The sequence below is a fragment of the Lineus longissimus genome, chromosome 4 (assembly GCF_910592395.1).
Source record: "Lineus longissimus chromosome 4, tnLinLong1.2, whole genome shotgun sequence".
Classification (NCBI taxonomy): domain Eukaryota; kingdom Metazoa; phylum Nemertea; class Pilidiophora; order Heteronemertea; family Lineidae; genus Lineus; species Lineus longissimus.
Window position 1 is genome coordinate 23,246,086 of NC_088311.1, and position 22,104 is coordinate 23,268,189.

Sequence of the window (22,104 nt, forward strand, 5' to 3'; positions counted from 1 at the left end):
ATTCGAGCGTCGAAACAATCGGGATGAGTGAGAAGGAATGTCCTCACCAAATGTTTGAATCGTATTTCGCAGCTCTCGTTCAGGATGACTCGCAAACCTTAGACTCGCTGTTTGCGAATGGTGACGAGGAAAAAAACCTTGAACTTGTAGCAGGGACATTTTCCTACAATGTGGAATACTTTGCAAGGTGTAACGTTCAAAAGAAAGGAGTACTGATACCTATGGAGATAAAAACCCCTCTTGGATTGTCGGCCGCGTATGGGTCGGTTCAGGCGTTTGAATTGTTGCTGGATCACGGGGCAGACGTCATGGCATTGGAAGCAGGCGAAAATAACATTGTTCATATTCTGATCACCGCGAGTCATGAAGACCCAAACATGGAACAAAGGGCTGTGGAAATATACAGGGTGATCCTAAAACGCGTTCCAAAGCCATCAGATCGTCAAATGCTTCTGTACAAGGAAAATGCTGATGGTAAATCGCCGCTGGAATTGACCATAAAACTGCGCGCTTACAAACTGTTCAAAGTGATACTTCACACTGAAGGAGTATTTCTGAAAGTTGTCGCACGGAAGGGGAAGTTGCTTATATGTGAATATGACTTGTCTCGCTACTGCCTTTCGGACAAACAAAACCAGAACTGCTTACTGTATTATTTTGACTTCATGACAGTTGATGAATTGCCTGCGCTTGAGGAGTGTAAAATTCTTCAGCTTCCGGTCATGAAATCGTGGGTTAGGAAGAAAATTAAACTAACTATTCTTCCACTGTTGCTTTGGCTTTTGTGGCGGACCGTATACCCAATATTGTTCTTTGAATTCGACATCCGTGAGGGTAAAAGGCCGACCAAAAACTGTGACCCGAATGGGAATGCGACCATACCTACAGAAAGTCAATGGGAGAAATACACTTGGGCAATTTTGGAACTCTTGGTCGCAATTTCAACTCTTGGGACGAACATGATTGAACTGTGCATGGTTACGTTTGCCAAAGTATCGTACTTTAAATCCTACAAAGGCAATGATGAGGCCAAGCATGGGTACATTGTCACCAATGGATTCTTTAGAGTTTGTCAGATTCTGTTTGGCATCTCTTCATTGATCAGATTCATAGTGAGTTTTCTGGACATTGGTGGCGCCAAATCAACGGTCTTTGATGTTGTCCTGACTGTGGTACAGCGGCCCCTCATGTTGTTCTCGCTCTTGTATTTCCTGCAGCTGATGTCCTTCATGAACATTGGAACTTTCGTCATCGGATTACAACAGATGATAAAGTCAATGATGAGCTTCATACTTATCTTTGTTGCTATGATTATTGTGTTCCAAACCATTTTCAAGACTATAGTCAAATCTTTCTGCTCCAGTGGCCCTCTCTTGTCGTGCAGTTATGTCGAAGGTGTTTACACAAGTTTCTTGATCATGCTGAACATGGTACCGATGTCAGATCACAAGTGCGAACTTGCTGGGGGCCTACTACTTAAATTTGTTCACGTTGCCTACGTCTTTGTTATAGCTATTCTGATCACGAATTATCTGATTGCTGTAATGAGTTCAATATTTGCCCTCCTTGATCAACATAAGCACATCATTCAGTTGCTTTACCAGCTACAGGCAGCAAATATCATTGAAAGTAGATTACGCTGGTTGACAAGAATTACCAGGGTGAACTTTCTCCGTTTACTAATTGGTAGCAAAGATATTGCTAAGATAACAACACTGGAGGCTGAAAACTTTCAGCTTTTCAGTCTTGCTCCATCGAGTCAACAAGTCACTGGTTTCAAAGTTGAACGAAAAGTACATCAAGATACACTGACGAATGCGCCCAATGTTTAGTAAGGATGCCAATGTTAACCTAGGCCTATTTAAAATACCTTTTCTTTGTAAACCCTGTGGCCTGGTATTTTGTCGTAGACTTCAATTCATTTTTTTAAAACTCCTTATCCAACTTCTACTATTCCAGTTATATAATTTTTTAAAACATAAATCAGCCAATTCGGCTGGTTCCGTCACTCCTGCTGCCTTTCCTCGCTTCAAAACTTGGATATACACCGGGTCACAGTTGGTTAGTTAAATTCCTTCCGTATTTCTGCTAACTCCCCCCCCCCCCCCGATTTCTAGTCTGAATTTCTGCCGATTCTCTCATAGGGTATTTTCTTCTAAGATATTTCATGTTCATCCACTGACTGTAAATTTTACCATATATGTCTTGTATTTCACCCGTCTTTCGGTTCCCCGAGTAAACATATTGTCGTGAATGAAAGTTGCACAATATTGTGCAAGTTTTCTGGGCCACCCTGTAGAGTTTCGTGAGTTAACTAAAGTTCATAGTTAAGGGCGTTCTCAATTATCTTCTCTGGAGAAGTCACGGTCCTTCTGGCAGCGGTCTTTTTCTCATGAAAAAACAACACATCGCTTGTTCTACTTGTCCCTTTAAGAACATAACATAACCAATCTGTGCTTTCATTGTATTTAATGAATAATTACACCCATTCTTTACAAAACCTACAGCACAGAAAGAAAATAAATAAACAGATATAGAAAAATTTACAAAAATTAAAAAGAAGACGATAAGATTTGTTTTTCACAGAGACATGAAATCTCTTGGTCCGTTTTGTTCAGTTACCATGGTTACATTTACACTAAATAAAGGCTTCATTTAGCCTAGTTCTTGAAACAACTCAGTTTATTATTAGTTTTGTTCAATTTAAAGGGACTACCAAGTCGCACAACTTCTTGCCCTGAAGCGATTCCGATGTATGAGTGTCTCGCCACGACTGTTGGTTTCACGTGCATATTAGGCAGTTAGGAACCTGGATAGTGCACAAATACTTCTGCGGTTGCGACCCGCGGATTGCTACGACCCGTCAATGTCGGATTCCCATATGACTTAAAATGCAACAGTGGTATCGCATGGTAGGCCCTTTAAATACACGGGTATGTAAAAATCATGCAAAAATTCAGTTCACAATTAACTGCTAGTTCATATTTAGAAACTACTCAGTTCAATGTAACAACTGCTAATTTACATTGATGATATCGCAAATTAAAGCCCCCACAGTACATGTGACGTACTCTTTTAGAACTAAGAGAACCTATATCGAAATGGCAAGGCCGATTCTGAAGTCCAATGCCATAACATCACCAAAATAAACCAAGTGTTAATCATAATGAAGACTGAGTAGAGTTTCAATTGGTACGGATGTTCGCCTTAGTTCATAAAGTGATTCGGCCTACATGTATTCTTCTCATATTTTGCCCAAATTACATAAAATCTTGCTCATCGCATAGAAAATATTGATAGTATTTTACACTAAAGCTATTGCATTTATGGCAAAAACATTCAAACTTTTTACAATGTTAATTTCATACAGTTACTCATATAGTCTGGCATAGCGAGCAATAGGGGAGCTTAAAATGCATGATGTCCAGAGAACCACTCTGGATTTATGTCATTTTGTCAGCAATTCTTAATCACCCAAGCTAAATTTCGCACACACATACACACGCAGCAAGACAAAATCCGAATGGTTATACTGACGGCAAAAATGCATCGTCCCTGGCACACATGTATTCCTTACTATCTTATTAATAAAGGTTTATGAGGTTTTGAAAAACCTTATGGTTTTTCGGCCTACAAGTGATGACAGAAAAACCATCACTTTTTTAAAATCTCAGAAATCTTTAATTCCAAATGTAACCTCCGCATCATTGACAGAAAGCGGAATCGTTGTGAAATCATAACCTTCGCACTCCTCAATGTGAAAATGAATCAAATGAAAATTAAATGTCACGTATAATCATACTTCCATGAAAGTCACTGGTTATCACACAGCCTTATGCATAATACTTGTTCATGGTATATCTACACAGTTATATGAAATCAGGATGGAATAGGTTTGTTCCATTAGAACTGATTGCTTCAAAGTGATGTTGTTCAATGGCTCCTCAATGTCTCAAATGAACTTCCTTGTCCTTGGGTAATGTATTCCTGAAACAAATAAACCCGAACCTTGTAGCAAATGAAGCAGAAGCGGCCGAAAAATCTCATGCTGAATTCCGGGCGGTGATCGTCAATCTTAAAGTCTCCTCCTGTTAAGGATGGATAATACGCACAACGCCCCTATAGATCGGCATGGAAAATCTTATATTTAACTACTGTAGTTTAACATAAATAAACCACCACTCGCACTCAAAACATCCAACATTAGTGATATGGTATCTAACTATACTGATTTTGCTTAATTTTTTTCTCCAATAGTGATACTTACGTCGAAGTCCATGTCAAAGTCCGTATCGGTTGGCGAGTCAGAATTTAGAGAGGTGCTGCCATTCTTTGGACCATAGTTGTATTGTACAGCTTTGTTTTGCAATTGTTTTGGAAGGAACTGAAAAAAGCAATGAGATGACCTTTGAAGTGGATGCATTCCAAACTTCAATCTTCAATCTGAAACTATTTTTTGAACGGTAACTGTATTTGAAGGAAATATCCAGGTCAATGGTCGAGGATAAAATGCTCACCTTGAAGAAAAGATTGTAAGATGGCGTTTCGCAGCTGGTGCACACAGATCGTCCGACCCCGTTGATATCGGGTGTGCATTCACAGATCTGGCACTTGGTTGGGTGGGCGCTATTAGCCAGGCGTCGGGCGAACACGTCAAGGAATGCTTTCTGGGTGGTGTAACGGCCTGCGAGGAGCTTCTGGATGTTGAAAACTGTGCCGTTCGTCTCCAGGGCCAGAGTCACACAGATATCCTTTGGCATGATGACCTGAGCGGAAGAAAAACAGATGATACGATATGCATACAAAAGTTTGAAACGCCAGAATATAATCATGCCCGGCCAGCGCATCACTTGTTCTTCAATGTTGTTCACGTTCTAGCTTCATATTTAGCAATAAACATTATAAAACCATAAACAGATGCTGCATTAATAAAGAATAGAACTTCCTGTAATCTTACGATGGTATGGAGAACATTCCGAATATGGACCTCAAATCTGAAAGAGAGACATTTTAATAATTTACCTGGTTTTTGAGCACGGCGTCACCGCTGAGGATTGGGGCATTAACGTCCTTGTTCGTGAAGACCGCTTTCTCATCAAGCCCGAAAATGTAACTCGTCTTGACGGGGCTGCTTGTCCTCAAGGCGAAGTCATGGGCCATAAGCATGTGGAGGGTGATGTCCTTCTCGGCAAGCATCTGCTGCATCTCGGCGTATCCGACAGCCTGGGCCTGGCATTCGGAGCAGGGCAGGATGATCACGTTCTTTGAGACGCCGGTACGGAACGGATAATTCGTGGCGAACTTGACTGCGCGGAGCATGTCCATGTTGGGCCCGTCTTGTTGGAAGTCCAGGCTGTTAATGGCCAAGTGAAGCTTCCTGGCGTCGTTGAAAAGCTTTCCTTCTGTTGTGTGGGTTTGGTCGAAGTTGTGGACTCCTTGGCCTCCAAAACCAACGACTGCGAACCGATTGTTCTGTAATCCTGTAAAAGAAATGAAATACGCAATGTATACTTGTATGCGGTGTATATTCCTACAGTCCGACAGCGGCGAGGTATTCGAAAACTTCGGCATGTGATTCTGCAAAAAGGAGGAGGGTTACACACACAGATGCTTTGAATATCGCTAACCTGGTGGTCACAGCAGATAGGCGACTGCCAAAAGGCTTCACCAGTACTTTAAGACAAGTGAATGTCGTTGAAGGTTACTGACAGGAAGTCTTTGTCGAACTACGGTTGTCGAACTTATACCTCCTCTTGACGTTTCCAAACCATGATAACCATGCAATGAACCTACCCTGAGCCTTCAGTGCATTGTCGATCTGTACTCCCATATCAGCAAGTTTGGTAGCAGCGTCAACGTTACAGCGCTTTTCCTCTACAACGAAGACGACATCAGCGGACTGGGCGTTGGGTGTCTTTGAAGAAACTATCCTTCTGGATTCGCCTTCCTTGAAGGTATCGACATTAGCACCAGAGCATGTCACTGAAATTATAAGCAGGTAGAAAGTGTGAAGGATTTGTCAAATGAGTTAAGTAGATGTTAACCAACTCGAAGGGCCAACTACTTAGGCAGCGCGGGGATGTATTCCGAGTCGTTCTAAAATCATATAGCGGAGTATTTCGTAATGCTAACTGATCGAGCATGCTCTCAAAAAAGATCAGCTAGTTGAAGCTGCATTTCCTTCAATATCATGAGTTACTTACCACAAGTTTGAGGGACTCTGATCGGGACGCCGAGCCTTCTGCATTCAGCTACGTAGCCGGTGAACGTGCCGCAACCCTTCTCCTCAATTGTCCTGGACGTGGAGTCCTGCTCAATGTCACTGATGCAGTTGACAAGATGCGGAGCTGGGTCAACTTGCTTGAAGCATGGGCGGAAGACAGATTTTGAGTATTCGAAGTATTTCCTGCAGAGCTTGTCAGATTCACTTCCCTTGGTTGTAGTGACCTGGCGGGCGATATTCCTTGAGACGTGGCAGTAGCTTCCGACCTCCCAGGATCTTGCAAACTGCTCGACGTTGTCTTCGATGCGGCGGTCGGCGGTCAGCTTGTCATCGTACTGCTCGTTGTTGTAGGTCCCGAGGAGACCAGCCATCTTGCCGAAGTACCATCCGGTCACGTTGAAGGTACAGATGTCATTGGCCATGTCACAAGTCATGGTAAAGCCGTTATCGTTGTGAACACGGATGGAGTAACCGTTACGGACGACCGTGGTGTTCATGTATTGGTATGGCAGTTCGGTCCTAACATTATCAACGGAGACCTTGAAGTCGGGGAAGATTTCAAATTCCTTCTTGTTGCTATTGACAATGACTGAAGTCTTCTTGCCGTTGTCGTAATTGACAATGACGGAGAAGTTTCCATCAGTGAAGTCCTTCGTGAGGAGGTAGCTACATGTGCCGGCGAAATCGAAATGCTCTCCATCGAAAGTGGTGTAGTGGCGTCCGTGCGTCAGCATGGCGGAGGCTGGAAGGTCAAGAAGATACCATAAGTAAAGTGATCGCCAAGGCAATGTTTCGTATCGCAGTAAGAAACGACGCATTTCAAAATCATTGGCTCTATCAGTGGCTAGTTGATCATGGGTTAGTGACCAATAGGTTAGGGACCAATAGGCTACTATCTAAAGTGCATGTATTTACCTTTGAATGGTGGGATCCAATCAAAGTAATCAGTATTCGGCTTGAACTTGTAGTAAGTATCCCAGAAGCTGTAGTCAGACTCCGGCCAGTACTTGTTCTTCAACTTTGTCCACTCCACTTTCAGAGTCTCCAAACTGATGTCGGGGAATTCTCTCAGAGTGTTCAGCTCCAATGGAAGCCAGAGTTCGAACTGAATCTCGCCATTGCGTGGGTCGAACACGGTGAAGCCAGTGTTCTCGAGGCGCATGTAGTTATCGATCATCTTCTTGAACTGGACCTTGGCGTAGACCTTCAGCTGGGCCGAAGTGGTCTTGATCCATTTGGCGAGCTTTATCCTCACTTCCCAGTTGTTCCATTTGGCTACCATCTGAAATGATGTGGATTCAATGATATCAAGTTAAAGATTTTTGTCTTGGACTGGTAACCTTTTTTTACACGTCTTGCTCATCGGTGAGAGAGTTGGCGAGAGTGCCTTCTCATTCCTTGACCACGAATCCAGCGTGTTTGGTTCACCAGTGGTCTAAGGGGGTATATTCAAACGTAAGGCCAACATGGTTGAAAATGTCTTCGCCTCGAATACCAACTCGTTCTTGCCACGTGTGCCGTGGATATAACGGTTTAATCCCACTCTTCTTTCTCCTCATGCGATGGCCTCCTGGGCAAGTTCTTAGGACATTCGACTTGAAGTGTGTGATCTGTTGTTATCATGCTTTACTTGATATAGGGATTGCTGATATTTCCTGTTCCCCGACAGCAACATTGTTTGCTGTCTGAAGTTCTACTATGTCCGAGAGCAAATTTGTGTTGATAAAGAAGGCTTTAATAAAAGTGAATTACTTACCTTCTGCTGGGTTGCCTTAGTCCACCTGATGACAATCTGTGTATACTCGTGACCAATGATCTTCTCAATCCTATCATTGACAGCGTTAGCCACCTTGGTGTACGTGACGGTGACTTTGGCCTTCAATGCACTGATTTTCGTATCCCATTTCGCTTTCCATTCGTTGAACTTTGCAACTACGCGGTCACGTATCTGGTCTAACCAACGCTTAGGTTTGGACGACATCAACTTGGCTCGAAGAGTTTCTTGGAATGCTGCAAAGGGGTAAATTCTTGTTGACAGCTGTTCAGCAAAAAGTCTAAGTGTTCCTTGTCGTTTGGCCCATGCCATTGCAACAAGGTTTGAGATAAAACTTTAACTTTAAAGCCCCGTCTTTTAAAGTTTCTTTCTGAATTCTGATTATCATTGGATTTACTCGAACAATTCTACTGCTGTTGTATATTTATATGAATAACCAGGGATATTCTTCGCTGATAACAAAATGGCACCTACTTCTGAATTTATCCATGTAAGCTTCAAATTTAAAGCTGATGAAGTCGAATTTCTCGTCCATTGTTTTGACGAAATCTGCCCAAGTCTGGTCAACAGATTCTAACCAATCCTCCCATCCATGGTTGATCGTTTGGGACGTCTCTTCATACCCTCTGATGACGGCGTACGCATAGCTCTGCCATGCTGGACGGAACTTTAGGACAAGTGCGGCAATGTTCTCCTCTATTTTCCCGTTGAAGTCGGTGATGACGCGGCGTAAGTAGGCAGTGTTGATGCGGATTACACGGCGGAGGACGGCGATCTTTTGCCGCATCTGGTATCCCAAGTGAGTGGTTTTCTCTCTGAAATAGAAGCAAAAAGGGATATGTTATTGGCCAGTCTTTTATTGCAATCGTCTCGTTTCACTCTTGCTATCCGAACACTCTGGACTTCACAAAAATTTCAAAAGGTAGCCTACTCCTATGGAATAGAATTGGAAATCACTGATAAATTCAGAAGGTTCTCTGAGTGTCAATCTTAGTTAGGAACGTTTTTTTCCTGTGTCTTCGTACAAGTGGCTACCAGCTAGCGCTAAGTTAGTTATAGCCCTCGCCTCAAGCACCAACACAAATACCTACTCCATGTATTTGAGAACCTTGTCAGTCACATCAGCAATGTCCTTCATATAGAAATCATTGGCAGCATACATCTTATTGAGCTCTGCGACCAGTTCCAAGGCGTCCTCTTTCAGTGATTCAACTTCTCCCATAAGGTAGTCGTTGGCAGGCTGCAAGTCAGGCATAGCCTCTTCAAGAAGCGCTGCCTTGAGTTTGACTTCCTTGTTTACAGCGTCCTTGACCTCTTGCCAAGCTTGCATCAATGGGTGGCTGTCTTCAAACAGGGCAAGAGTAGATTTCTGAAATCAGAATGATTTGAAGTTGAGAAAAAATGATTTTTAGTGTATGAACGCCCAGCTTATACGTTTTCAGGCTGGAATAGGAAGATCATTATCCGTTCATCAGAGAAGGGAATACACTATATTAAATCGTTTTCTCGATAAAAGTGACCGTTGTGTGCCAAGGGGCGCTAGTAGGCTGGCATATACCGGCATGTATTTTCGCTAAGCAGAATACTTTCCGATTTCAAACTCAGTGAATAACTGATTGGTACATGAAATGCAATGAACAATTCCTCTGGTCAAAAATAGGATATCCCGTTTTTTTACCTTGATGTCACTCCACATGGCCGGCCTCCAGTGGATCCTGGAGTGGAGCACCCGGGTGCTATTCAGGCGGGCGGACAGGTAGATTTCAGAGATGTGTCGTGCGTTATGTTGGCGGAAAGTCTCGAAGACGACCTCCTTGTTGCTTAGGTACTTGCCGTACATCTTGAAGACATTGTCCATGTTATCTGCAGAAGACAATAAATCGGTTAGTATGAGAAATCTGATGATGAATCAAGAGTACATATGTATTTTGAAAGACCATTCATTTATACATGCGACCAAAGTATGTTTTTTTTGTATCCGCCAACGCGTCCGACATCGCGCACATTTCGCAGGCGATGAAATACGTTCTCGACTCGGGTTCATGAGCCAATCACGACCCGAACATATTTCGAAGCCTATTGAACCTTGAACGTTTCGAAGCGAATACTGAACTACTACTTCAAACGATACTAAGTGAACAAGCTTTACTAGCCAGAATCATATAATATTCGATTTCGACAAAACGATGTTTTGATGTCAAAATTAAACATAAAAGGTACACACAGCGATGCCAGTTGAGCCGGGTTCTTTCTAAAAGTTACAAGTGACAGACTACTTACCGGCATCATAGTTCACTGTATAGTCAAACGAGGGCACGCTCAAGTTCAACTTGAGGCTGGAGGAAACGGAATCCTCACCATCGTGGACGGAATTGTGAGTAAGGAGGAAGCCTTTTTCTATGGAGATCTTCTTGCCGGTCATATGCACTGTCTTCATTGGAGTCTGCACCTATTTATGTATAAAAAAACGGATTTTTGCATTAGTGCTCCTCTTGATTTACTACTATATGCGATACGTCAGCTGAAACATATATACATGTATATCAATCACGCATATACATGATGTGCACCTTTGTTATGAGGCCGCAAGGTTCTGGACTTTCAAGCAGCCAGATTTCGATCTAAGTTGTGAAGAAAGGAAATGCAGTGTGCCACATTAACTTCGGATTGTGCGTCAGAAGTCTTCTTGTGGTACTTCTTTAACGCCCAACGCTGATGGCACGACTGCATTCGGCCCACCTTTGGGCCTTCTCCTCTCCAAGAGTACTGGGTACGTCTACGTCATAAGGAAGCGTCGTCACTCTCGAAGAACATCGCCACCCTAGAGCATAAGATCATGTGATTGAAACTGGTGTAAAAGGTCGACATACCTGGAAGAAGAGGGTGTCCTTAACGTGGTCGATCTCTGTCATCAGGAGGAAGTTCTTCAGTTGCTGGTCAGCGGTCAGATATTGCATCTGGGCGCCTGCCGAGGCCTTGCTGTAGGATGTTCCAATATGTCCATCAAGCTTGATGTCGGTGAGCGTGGTCGGCTGGGTCAACTGAACCATCCCGGTGAAGTTGTTGTGTGGCCCAGTGGTGGCGACAGCCAAGCGAGTGTTCAGAGTTATCTTATCACTGACAACTTCGGAATACTCGAACTCAGTTTTGGTGTCGATGACTCCACGGCGTCGGACGACATTGTTGCGGAGGGTTATTCCCTGCAAACAAGGAAACTACACGTTAGATTTTAGCATTTTGGAGGTAAACTTATACTTTACTATGATGTCTGTTATGCTTAATTATGAACAAAGAAGGTTTCCGAAGTTGACCAAAATCAAGCCAAACTGAATTACCTTAGGCTTTTGTCAATTACTTGGTTTTAATTTACCTAACGCAAGTCGCTGGGGACACTAAACTAGTTCTTTTGGCATCTCAGTCTCTTTAGATTAATGCTTAATAGTCTTACCTTGGGCATTCTTGGTGGGAGGATAGTCACTTCAAAGTTGGCACCATAGGTCTGCATGTAGTCGTCCACCTTCAGTCGGAGTCCAACCTTGGCGTCAGGGCTTGCAGCGAAGTTCCAGAACCAGTCGTACTCGACGTTGATCTGTCCTGGGGTACATTGGTACTTGAAGGCCGACTTCAGGGTACGGAAGGGCGTGGCCAGCATGATGACGCCGTTCAGGTCAGTGTTAGCCGGGCGGGAGAGGTTGTTGATGCGGCTGGTGTAGGTGATTTCCTTGCCGTTCATGGAGGCAGTAACGGTGTGGGCGAACTGGGTTTTGGTTTTGTCAATGTTCGAGGTTAAGAAAAGGACTCGGCGTGGAACAGACAATCTGATGCTGTGGCGGTATTCACTCCTATAGTAACCGTCTTCCTTTTTGTAGGAAAGATTCAAGGAAGCCTTCTTGTCATGCTTTGTCGTATCCCAGTTGACTTCGAAATCGGCGACCTTTGCGTTGTTACCACTGTCAAGGCTGAACTTGGTCTTCAAAGGCCATGGTGCAGACATGGTAGCCTCGGCTCCAATCTTATCATCACCCCGTCTTGCAACAATATTGGTAATGATGAATGGCTTCATGTTGTAATCAATCTGGAGTGTGTTGCCCAAGTATGATTTTGAGTGGCTGTGTTCCATCTCAATGATGAGTTCTTTGACCTGGTCAAAGGGTGTTCTCATCTTCATGTAGCCGTTCACAGATGCAGACGTAAGAACACCGTCGAATGCACCAGTGACATCCACGACGATGGTTTGTTGTGGCGCCCAGGAGAACTCCGCATGGTAGCCATCTTTGTTGTTAACCCTGGCCGAGTTGAAGGTGGCAGCAATGGAGTTGATATACTTAATCGGACTTGAGAAGGTGAAGGTACCCCGCTTTAGATGCTCGTACGTTGCGATAGCTTGGATCCTCTTCTGAGTCATGTAAAGCACGCTAACTGTTGTTCTTAATTGCGTCTTAGGTCCATGGTGATTTACGTTCAAACCTAACTTCTCGAATCCCGCGAATGGTGTGTTGATGTTGACATTACCCACAACGTTTCGGCGGCTCCTCCTGAACTCAACCTCACCGTCTATGGTCTTTCCAGTTGCCCACTGTACGGCACCTACGGTCCTGAATTGTCTTGTGCTGCCGAAATGATCAAAGGAAACTTCAAGATCCTCCACGTATTTGTATCGACTGGTGAATTTCGCAGAGCCAGAAATCTTGTTGTTCTTGTTAAACATGACCTCGGCTTTGATGTGGTCACCTCCGTGTGTGTAGACTTCTGCACTGGATCTGAAGGCAGTGATAGGTCCATTGTGGCTGATTGTTACTGATACATATGGACTTTTGTACAAAAACAGAGCCATGGTCGGCCCCATATCAAAAGCAGCAATGGTCTCTATTTTCTTTCCACTGTATGTAGCAGTCAGGTTAGATTTGAATTTTGACAGGTCACCGTTATGGTTAATCATGACATTAGCCCAGGGTGTGTACACATTCAGGGCGCCGGTGTAGCTGACCATGTTGAACATGGCATTGGTCTTGAAGGTCATGTCGTAAACATCCAGGTCACCATTGGTCTGGAAGTTGGTGTAGTCTCCGCCGTGGACAACGTTGAGTACCACGATAGGACTGCTGATCTTGACGGTAAGGGCGACTGGCTTGCTGCTGAAGTCTACCGAGGCATCCACCTTTCGGTTCCTGGCATCTTCGTAGGTCACTTTCGTGTTGAAGGAGTCCGAACTCATGGTGTGAGTGACTTTAACTGTCTGGGATTCGAAATTAGCAAAAGGCAGGAAGACGGTGAGCGTGCTCTGGAGTCGTCTGAAGTTGTAGTTCATGTAGTCAAGAGTAAATCCACCCTCTTGCTGTCTGTAAGACTTGATTTTGAGGTTAGCGTTGAACCGCCTGACGCTACCACTAAATCCAACCTCAGCAATGTTGGTCTCAAATCCCTCAAATGGTGTTTCAACTTCAGCTTTGAAGGTTATATCAGGTGCTGTCTGCAGGTTGACCTTTGCATTGATCGTCTGCCCTCTGTTAAATGTGACCTTTCCAGTTGTTTTGTACTCGTTCCCTTCGCTAAGGTGTTCAATCTCGAAATAAGTATCTTCTGCATACTTGAATGGTGTATTCAATCGAGCCCTTAGGGAAATCGTATCACTGTTCTGGAAATTGACATTAGCAACGATCTTCTTCTCTCGGCCCTTGATCTTTGCCGACATTTGAAGGTCGGTTTCAAAATTGTTCATTTCGCCACTGTGGATGAAAGTCAACTTGACACTTTCCGTGTTCGCCAAGAAAGGAGTTGTAGAAGTTCCAGTAAACTTAATGAAATTGGTATTCATCTGGAAGTCGGCACGAGCAGTTATTGGCACCATTATCTGGGCATCTAGAATGGTGGTGATTCCGGACTTTAATTCTCCTGCGTGGGTGAATTCGATGTGGTTCTGGCGGAAGTCCTCAAATGGTGTTGTAACATCAACCCGAACAATAATCGTTGGAGACTGCTGGAACTGCAGCTTTCCTGTAATTGTCTTTTCTTTGTTGTAAATCATTTCAGTGTTGCATTCAAACTTCTTCAAATCTCCCTCATGAGTATAAAACAAAGACAACTCCCTCACCTGATCGAACGGCGATTTGAATTTGACGTCTAGGGTCAGCCTGGGTGAAAGTTTGAAAACTGTGCTGAAACTGGCAGACCTGGGGCCGGCATCTAAACGCAGAGAAGTTGAGAAATCTGTCATAATTCCCTGGTGGTTGAAATTAATGACGACTGGTCCTGTCCAGGGGGTGTTGCCCTTGAGAACCCCGGTTCGGCTAGGGAAATCCCAGTCTATTTCAGCGGAAAGCAGCCCAAAGCTATTAGTATCGTAAAGAACAGACGACTTGAAGTTTTCCAGATTTCCGGTGTGTTCAAACTCGATTTTGTTGGTTCGGTACGTCATACCAGGGAATTGGAAGTTTATCTGGATCGTCCCTTTGAAATTCTCCAAGCTTGATAACTGCAATTCACTCTCGTATTCGACCTTATTTACTCCCAGGGCAGCGTTAAGGACCGTCTCACACGAGCGCAAACCTTTAGGTGTGTGTGTGAACGAAATAGAGAAATCATCGTACCACTGACTAGAAGACCTTGCCATCACTTCCCACAGTGTCTCTCTGATCTTCCATTGTAGTTCATACATCATCTTCTTTCTCCACATGTTGTGAGTCATGTCGAACTTGACGTAGAAGTCCTTGAATACCTCACCACCACGTTTCGAAAGCAACATCGCCGCTTGCATATCGGTTACTTCATAGTTCCATTGGACGTCCCTGGCTTGTTCCCAAGGGGTCTTCAGGGAATTGGAAGTCAGAATGCGGAGGTTCGAGAGGGTGGTGTCCGCAGTATACTCTATTTTCTTGCCTTCATAGTTAAGTACCAATTTCCCCTTCCTTTCTCGACTATCCGAGCCAGTCGATTCAGAAGTATATTCAAGAGCAATTAACTTAAAATTGTCATATGGGCTCGTTAACTTAACTTCTCCTTCAACGCCAAAGGTTGTCGAAACCGTAAATTTCAAACTGCTGCGGAACTTTGTGAGACCTGCAGCTGATAAATGCTGAATTTCAACCAGGTTGGATAACGGTTCTTTTGGAGATTGGATGTTAGGCCGGTGATCAAATTTGAGAGAGGCACTTTGACACGATTCGAATGGAGTGGTAAGTTTAACATCGACGGTCCATGCTCTGAGGTCGACCTCAGAGGTAAGTTCGATCTTCTTATTTCTAGACAATTCAATAGATAGTTCTGAGGTATACTTAGATCTGGCAATTTCGTTAGAGAAAGTAACAGATAACTTCTCGTATCCCTCGTATGGACTGCTGAAATCAAGATTGCCAGCGAAAGCTCCCAGCTCTGGCATACGGAAGTTCCCTTCAAGGTTCATTGCGTTTTCCCAATTTGTCATCTGGAGGTTCAGATTGAGTGTTGGGTTAGCAAGAATCTGTGAGTACTCCAGCTTTGCGTTACTCAGAGCAGAGAACGGTGTGTGAACCACGATTTTGATCCCCTGTTGGTTTCCAAACTTTGTCGTGACATCAACCTTGATTTCTTCAGAGGAAGGCAATTTGATCTTGAGCTCGGATACAGCCTCACGCGTTTCTGTTACATGGTTGGCTTTCAGTGTGATCCTCTCCCACCCACTGATGCGGCTTGTAAACTTCATATCTCCACTGATTGTCTTTGAAGAATCCATCTCCCACTCACTGGTCAATTTGGTGCTGTCAAACTCCAGTGTGATGTCGTTCTTAACCGGGCTGAGGCCTCCTTCGTGCTCAATCTTAATAGCAGCGAGTCTTCCATACCTGAAAGGCGTGGTGACCTCGAAGTCAAGTTCGAACTTGTCTTCGAATTTTATCTCATTCTTGATTTTGATGCGCTTGCCAGGGGAATACTCAAGGGTGCCACTAGTAGCCCATTCTAGGTCATCTTTCTGATGATTGATAGAGAAGCCTGTGTATTCAAAGTGCTTGATTGGACTAGCCATACGGGCATCACCGACGATGTGATTGATACCGTCAACAAACCACTTGTTTTCAATGTGCACTCGGCTGATGTAGGCATCATAATCGAAGATCAAATCGTGCTCAAATTTGCTCAAGGTTCCGCTGTGCTTCAGGTCGAGACTGAGACTAGTGAGATAGTAAGATGGAGTTTTAAGCATGAATTTCAAGATCAATGGCTGGTTGGTCGCGTGCTTCTGGAAGGCGAAGCTCATCTCGTTCTTTCCGGCTGGGTATTCCAAAATGGCGGACACTTCATGTTGTTTCTGCTCTTTGTTGTTGTATTCCAGATTCAATAGGTACCTCTCATGATCAGCGATGGGTGTGGTGATGTCAACTTTAGCCTTCCAGCTCTCGACCCCCTGGATCTCGGAGGTAAACCGAGCCGTAAATTCGCGAGCATCCTCATACGGCGTAACCAAACGCATGTTTCCATTCACGAGACTGTATGACTCCATTGTGGCTGTACCAGTGAACTGGATCTCCTTACCATGGACTAAGCTCAGGATGGTAACTCTGGTCTCAGTAGCTGGCATCTCACCATCATGCTGAATGTTAAGTGATAAGGATGATAAGGTCTCGCATGGACTGGTCAGACCAATGGTAACTCGGACTGGGCTGTACTCAACTGATGCAGTAGCTTCGACCTTTTTGCTTGGTGCGTAGTCCACGTATGCCGTCGTCTCCATCTTACTCGGCTGGCCCTGGTGGGTGAATCCGAGACCGAAGCTCTCGAAGTTCTCATAGGGTGTTGTGACCTTGGCGTTGCCGCTGATGTATGTTTTACCATAATAGGTGAGACCGGTAGTAAAGGCGATCTTGCCTACCTGAGATTGTAACTCGAAACCACCTTTGTCAGTGAATCCCCTGTAGTCCTTGTCATGGTCAAACTCTACCTTAAAGCTTCGGATGACATCAAATGGTGTGGACAAGACAAGGTCTCCCTTGATCTTGTCTGTGCCATCGAAGTTGGACTTCACCTGGACCGTCACAGCCTTCTGTGGTTGGTACGTGAGGGTGATTGCAGAGTCACTAGACTCTCGGCTAAGCACGTGCGTCACGTCTAGGACCACGGACTCATACGCTGGCAATGGAGTGGTAAGTGTTGCCTTCAATGCAATGGAATCCCAACCTTGGGGTGTCGTAGTTATTTCAAGACGCCAGATATCATCACCCCTGTTAACATTCACGTATCCACTGTATGGCATTTCTGATGCTTCGGTCTTGAGTACAATTGCTATTGGCTCTAGGTAACCAGGTACATTAGCAAGGAGAGCTGTAAGGTCAAGATGAGCTGTGCCTTCCATCGCTCTCCATGAGTTCCCAGTCAGGGTAAATCCAGCACTTGCCCTCCTACCCAAGTGGGAGAGTTCTATAGCAGAAACGATCTTCTGTCTGTTGATTTCGAATTCTAATGCGGAGTTGATATTGCGGATTTCTTCAATTGGGGTTTTGAGTGCAACTGTGGCATAGACGCGGAAGCCATCAACCAACCGGAGGTTTCCTCCAAGAACGATCCCCCACTGTGCTGCGTTAATGGTAACTGTATGCTCAGACTCCAAGGTGGATTCCGAGTTCTGGTGTTTCCATTCGTAGCCAACCCTCCTGAACTGTCTGTATGGTGTGGTGATCTGGATCTTTCCGTTGTTGTTGAGCATCCATCCTTGGCGCTCATGTTTCATGTCGAAAGATGCTGTGACTCTCTTAGTCCTCTGCCAGGCTGCGGACATGCTGCTGGAAAAGATACGGCCATCGTCAGTGTGTTTCAGCGAGAGACTCATGTCATCGTAGTTCTGGAATGGTGTTGTAATCCTGATACTTCCTTCCATATTTCTGCGGGTAGGGCTGTTGTTGTTCTTGCCTTTCACCTCAATCGCCATCTGTTTATCTTCAACATTGCCGGACAGCTTGGTTGCCATTTCACCATCTACGATGCCGTGGGTAAGGACGGCTCCGATGCGTGTGACAGGGCTGAACGGGGTCTGCATCTGGAAGGTACCACCGAAGCTTCTGAGGCTTGTGATGTCCAGGTCAAGGTTTGCAAGGATCTTGTTGACACGGTCCCACATCACCTCAGCGGTCGTGACATACGTACTATCTTCGCCCTTATGGGTGAACGAGGCGCCAAACCTACGTGATAGGAAAGGTACATCGACCTTAAGGGCACCTTCAATAGTGTCCTTGTACTTTCCAGTCAACTCAGCTTCAATTTTCTTGTCATCGGCTTCACCACCAAGAATGAAACTAAGCTCTTTGTCTTGATAGAGGTACTTGCCTTTGATTCCCATCTTCTTCAAACCATTAAATGGTGTAACGACGGCAATATTGCCCTCCATATCCTTCAGGCTAGCCATGGTTAGGAGTGCATTGGCAGAGATGGTCTTTGCGGGTGCCCATGTGACATCAGCGCCAGTTTTGTAGGTCTGACCATTGCTGTTGTACATGAAACCTGCTCCAACATCCTCTACGTACTGGAATGGTGATGTGAACTTGATGCTGCCTGATATGGCCCGAGATGCGCGTATCTTGGTGTTGATCATGCTGAGATCCAACTGCATTCTGTCATCTTCCCAATCAACCATCGCGTGGGATTTGTACTCCCCGGCAGCCTTCTCAGCCGTTGCTTCAATTAAAACTTTACGACCCGGGTAAATGACAGTGGCAGTTGCCTCGTGTTTCCTGACGTAGCTGTAGCTTTGCATCTTGTACAGTCCATCAACAACTAAACTCTTAGTGTCGTCGTTATCTGCATCCCACTTGACGTCCATCTTAAAGCCGTGCTCACCATTCACGAACAGCTTCATATCAGAAGTACCAGTGATGCGTCGTCCTGGGTAAAAGACATCTGCGGAGGCAGAACCAGTGAACTGTTTGCCCTGCTTAACGTAGGTATAAGCAACATCTCCGCTATAGACTTCATTCATGGCATTGACTTTGAGTCTGGCGCCGAAGTCGTCTAATTTAGGCGAAATACTTCCTTCAACAGTGATTGGATCCTTGTCTGGTATATTGATCTCACTGTTAACGCTGTAGACACCGGCGTCGTACTTGAACGTGCTCTGTTCCCTGATCTCCTTGGACCTCTGCCACTGGATCCTGCTGGACGTGTGGTACTCTTGATCCCTGGTCTGTTCGATCTTACTCGAAACGGCCATCTCTCGTCCTGGGTACACCAGTGAGGCAGCTCCGGAGTATTTCATCAATCGTCCTCCGAGGTTCATGAGATTAATCTGAGCATTGATTCGTTTACCTGGTTTGTATTCCACTTCAGCTTTGGTCTCTAATCTTCTGGAATCGTGGTGATGCTTACCAGAAATATCCACATTCACGTCCTGAAACAAAGGAGCCATTGATATTATACGTGAGAGACCCGGAGGCAAAGAAGCAAAAGTACAAATGCAGTTGATCTATCTTTTACGTTGATTATTCACTGAAATTATCATGGAGTTTGATATTAATGGTGGTCGCCAGTATTTCGAATAATTACACAAATGAACAATCGTCAAATACTTAATTACTAGAATTATCCGATAGTTTTCCTCCTTAAAAATGTCATGAGCATGAGATTTGTAATACAGGAATAGCCATGACTGCTCACCTTAGCTGGGAAGTAGAACTTCAGCCTGGCATCAGCATTGAACTTGGGTCCATGCTTCTCGTAATTGATAATGGTCGAAGCCGACAGGCGTTTGGTTCTGTCATTTGGATCTGGGCCATACTTCACGTCGACTGAGGTCTCAAAGTGAGTGTCTGTGGTTTCTGCGTCCCACTTGACGTGCGTGTTGTAATTAGGGTAGGCACTTAGACTTACAGCTCTGTTAAGGGAAAAGCATGGGTTTTTGAATTGACGAGTGAGAGAAATATCAAGTAGAACGTACATATATCAACATCTAGATTTGATAATAGGAAGATGAATTGACGAGTCAGTAAGTTTTAGTGTTGTAGGAGCTAGACAGTTTATATTACATGTCCGTGAAAGTAGGTAATAAAACGAGTTTATGCCATAGGGAATGTACAACCTTCCAGTCCACGGGTACCATCGTATAGTGAAGTAAATGTACACAGATTCATGCTCGACAACACCATATTACAGCAAACAGTTTGTGTGCAGAGCAATCTCTGACTGTGGTATACAAGAAGAAGAAGAGGAAGAATGCTACAACTTACGTGTCAAACAGCATCTTCCTCATAGTCCTAGTCACCGAGTTCCTTCCCTTGAAGTTGAGGTTGACCGTCTCTTCCCTCCTCTTCTGCCATTGGTAAGACACGCTCATGCGGGACTTGTAGTTGTCTGCACGGCAGTCCAGGAAGCCGCTGAGGCTGGTCTTCAGGATGGGAGACTGAAGGTCAAAGTTCGTGTTGTAACGATCGCGATCGGGTCCGCGCACCTCTTTACGGATTGCGCCTGAAATAATTTAAGAGTCATCTCTGTAGAGATTTTACGATAGGGAAGTTTACAAACTGTTGCGAACTTTGGAGTGTGAAATACGAAAAAAAGAACCGATTCGTCCGATATGGAGGTCAGAATTGCTTTCGAGCTCAGCAATATTTCCAAGTGCAACGCAAGCTCAAACGAGTCCAGAATCTTTACTAGTATGGTCTGTCACCACGAAATCTGATAATATTCTTGCAAAGGCAGTGCTTTTAAAGCTCTTCCAATAACTTTACCGACGCCACTTGGGCATTCATGACGAAGGGTTGAGGTATGGCCTCTGCGTGTGCAAGTGAAAAAGATTAGCTGAAATATAACTCGGAATATTGTCTAGTCTCTTACCATTGATGGTCACTGGAGTAGTAAAGAGCTGCTGCACATTGAGACTGTATTCAAGGTATTTGTTGGTTGCCGTGCTGGAGGTTACGCTACCAGAAATCAGCACGGGCTGCCTGTCAGGGATGCGGATCTCAATGTTGGGGGTCAAGGTCTTCTTCTCCGCGCCCTGGGAGTCTCGTTCGGTGTCCATCTGGATCTCGGCCATGACGGAGTACTCCTTGGTTTCGTCGATCATGAGCCTGAGAGTAGCCCTCTTCAGATCGTCCTGTTGTACCAGAGCGCCTGAAAATGCCATAGGAAAACCCGGTATCTAATTAGAAGATAAAATACTGATGAAAAAAAAATACAACAATTGGAAAGGCGAAGTGGTATTCCGGATGGCCTTCTACATGTATATGTTTATCAATCATAAGAAGATGATGTGTACATAGATGTGTTGATGTTGATTTCATATCAGGAGTAGGGTTTAGAGTAAACGGGGTTCAGGCGTCTTTCTCCATATGCGATAGAGATGTGATGTTTTTCTTTAAATCTCGCTTACCGTTCAAGTTGGCCTTCTTCCATGGTGTTTTTAATTCGAAGTTGAGCGCCTTGGAGCCACGATTTAAAAGGAAATCGAAGAGGAACTCGCGGTCGGTCTTAGATCCTGGTGTATTGAAACCGAGACGGGCAGCGTGGGAAAGGGCCGTCTGTCCATTAGTGCGAACCTAAGATATCAAATAAATCACGAGATGATTGAAGAATTCAATTACCAGAGTCATCCTAATCAAGGTTCTACAAAAGCGAGCGGAGCGGGATAGATGTCCACTTGCCGGCGTCGCCGTAAGAGCCGACCTCGGAGACGAGATGTTTCAAGTTACCAACTTCAAACTAAATTCCCAAACTAATAATAATGTAAACGTTGAGAATATCATTTTAATGTTGTTTTTTTTGCTCAAAGGATTTTACACACCTTGGTTGTCTTGAGTATGGCTTCGAAGTCATAGCTGGTGTGGGAATCCAGCTTGTTCAAGACTACGCTCATCTTGGCTGGGCCGGTCATGGGGAAGGTTGGGACATCAGACATGTCTGGGGTAGTCGGGTAGGAGATCTCGCCACAGAGCTCAATGCCTAGGACCTTAGTCAGCTTGTCACCCGTGCACTTCTTCGTGTTCACGCGGTTGGAATCGATCATCGTTTGTTCGATTTCTTGACTCTGGTGGACGATGTAGAACTTATTTCTAGAAAGAAGGATCGGTCACATTTTTGTCAAATTCACATAACTGTTAGAAGATTTGCTGATTAATTCACAGATTCAAGGATCAGTCGGACACATTACTCT

At 44.6% G+C, this 22,104-nt stretch overlaps 1 protein-coding gene across 1 annotated transcript in view; it reads right to left on the minus strand.

The window, feature by feature from the left end:
* Positions 1-2,454: 2,454 nt before the first annotated feature.
* LOC135486925 (apolipophorins-like) overlaps positions 2,455-22,104 on the minus strand; it is a 29,165-nt gene continuing 9,515 nt past the window's right edge. Inside the window, exons 12-30 of the mRNA XM_064770104.1 lie at positions 21,736-22,003; positions 21,325-21,490; positions 20,787-21,065; positions 20,180-20,417; positions 19,611-19,827; positions 11,446-19,344; positions 10,868-11,197; positions 10,278-10,446; positions 9,676-9,860; positions 9,089-9,366; positions 8,472-8,812; positions 7,980-8,233; positions 7,139-7,505; positions 6,204-6,965; positions 5,794-5,982; positions 5,023-5,480; positions 4,518-4,766; positions 4,268-4,384; positions 2,455-3,987 (exon numbers count right to left, since the gene is read on the minus strand). Of these exons, the coding sequence (XP_064626174.1) occupies positions 3,934-3,987; positions 4,268-4,384; positions 4,518-4,766; positions 5,023-5,480; positions 5,794-5,982; positions 6,204-6,965; positions 7,139-7,505; positions 7,980-8,233; positions 8,472-8,812; positions 9,089-9,366; positions 9,676-9,860; positions 10,278-10,446; positions 10,868-11,197; positions 11,446-19,344; positions 19,611-19,827; positions 20,180-20,417; positions 20,787-21,065; positions 21,325-21,490; positions 21,736-22,003 (12,820 nt within the window). The 3' untranslated portion in view covers positions 2,455-3,933. The remainder of the gene's footprint in view (positions 3,988-4,267; positions 4,385-4,517; positions 4,767-5,022; positions 5,481-5,793; positions 5,983-6,203; positions 6,966-7,138; positions 7,506-7,979; positions 8,234-8,471; positions 8,813-9,088; positions 9,367-9,675; positions 9,861-10,277; positions 10,447-10,867; positions 11,198-11,445; positions 19,345-19,610; positions 19,828-20,179; positions 20,418-20,786; positions 21,066-21,324; positions 21,491-21,735; positions 22,004-22,104) is intronic.